General features: G+C 37.1%; 1 protein-coding gene across 1 annotated transcript in view; it reads right to left on the reverse strand.

Annotated features, from left to right (window-relative positions):
* Nucleotides 1–301, reverse strand: part of sgsm1b (small G protein signaling modulator 1b) — a 35,846-nt gene extending 35,545 nt beyond the window's left edge. Inside the window, 2 exon segments of the mRNA XM_016245085.1 lie at nt 120–163; nt 251–301. Coding sequence (XP_016100571.1) covers nt 120–163; nt 251–257 — 51 coding nt within the window. The 5' untranslated portion in view covers nt 258–301.
* Between the last annotated feature and the right edge of the window lie 1,003 nt (nt 302–1,304).

Genomic DNA, 1,304 nt, shown 5'->3' on the forward strand with positions numbered 1-1,304 from the left:
GTGTGTGTGTGTGTGACACATTTAGCACCTGCATCCCCAGTCATTATGATCAGATTTAGTAATCGACAGCATCTATCGATCATCTGCTCAGTATCTGATAAACAATGAGAATCTCCCACCTCCTTCTTGACGCTGCGCAGCAGCCTCTGACGCGTCTCCAATTCTGTAATCAGACAAACACAGATTCTGTCTCATCCGAAACTCATCCTGACGCGCAGCTTTCGCACAGATTAAAAGCTGAAAGACTCACCTGCCATGGCTGGAGTCCGCTGTTCTTGTGAGGGATGAATGTGCGCAGGATGAAGTGCGTCGTCGTGAGTCGGGCGCGCAGGGCGTGGCGTGGAGCGTCAACGCGCCGCAGTCGGGATGCTGTGCTTTGGTTCTGATCTCTAGAAGGCTATACACTCTTAAAAATAAAGGTGCTTCACGATGCCATAGAAGAACCTTTTTGTCTAAATGGTTCCATAAAGAACCTTTAACATCTGAAGAACCTTTCTGTTTCACAAAAGCTTCTTTGTGGCGAAAGAAGGTTCTTCAGATTATAAAAAGGTAAGAAAGAGATGCTTCTATAAAGAACCTTTGACTGAATGCTTCTTTGTGGAACCAAAAATGGTTCTTCTATGGCATCGCTTGAAGAACCTTTTGAAGCACCTTTATTTTTAAGAGTGTATTTAAATTAATAGTAAAGAGTGACAGGGATATTCTCAAAATGGACAAAAGTCATTTGTAGTGTTTCAGTCTTGATATCGAAACCCGTAAGACAAATTCGCCATGGGCACCCTCAAGATTTTCCCAATTCATGAGTAAAATAAGGTGTGTGGCAAGGTCAGAAATTAACTTTTGCATTGCATTTGCATTGCATTGATTTCCAGGGGCATTTTTTTACATTCTTGAGGGCAATCTTGAGGGCAATCACCATACTATGTTGTCTTTAATGTCAAATAGGCTACTCAAATTTACCAAATTACTATAATCAATATTTTAAACTGTTATTAGTAACAATAGATTGTTTAAAATTGTATCTAAGTTTTATTATGACAAAAAACATCATATATTATTGTTCTTTGTATTGTAATAATTATTACTACTAATATATAGTATTATTATTTCTTTATTAAAGTAATGTAACTGATTACATTTGAGTATGTTTTTTTTTTTTAAATCGCTAATGAATGTTTTCAGCTGTTATTAATTTTCAAACATTTAAAGCAGGGAGGATTAACTTTACAGTAGCCTAGTACTCAACACTGATTACTTGAACTAAAGGGATAGTTCACCCAAAAATGAAAATGTGATGTTTATCT

The sequence above is a fragment of the Sinocyclocheilus grahami genome, unplaced genomic scaffold (assembly GCF_001515645.1).
Source record: "Sinocyclocheilus grahami isolate Dianchi unplaced genomic scaffold, SAMN03320097.WGS_v1.1 scaffold745.1, whole genome shotgun sequence".
Lineage (NCBI taxonomy): Eukaryota > Metazoa > Chordata > Actinopteri > Cypriniformes > Cyprinidae > Sinocyclocheilus > Sinocyclocheilus grahami.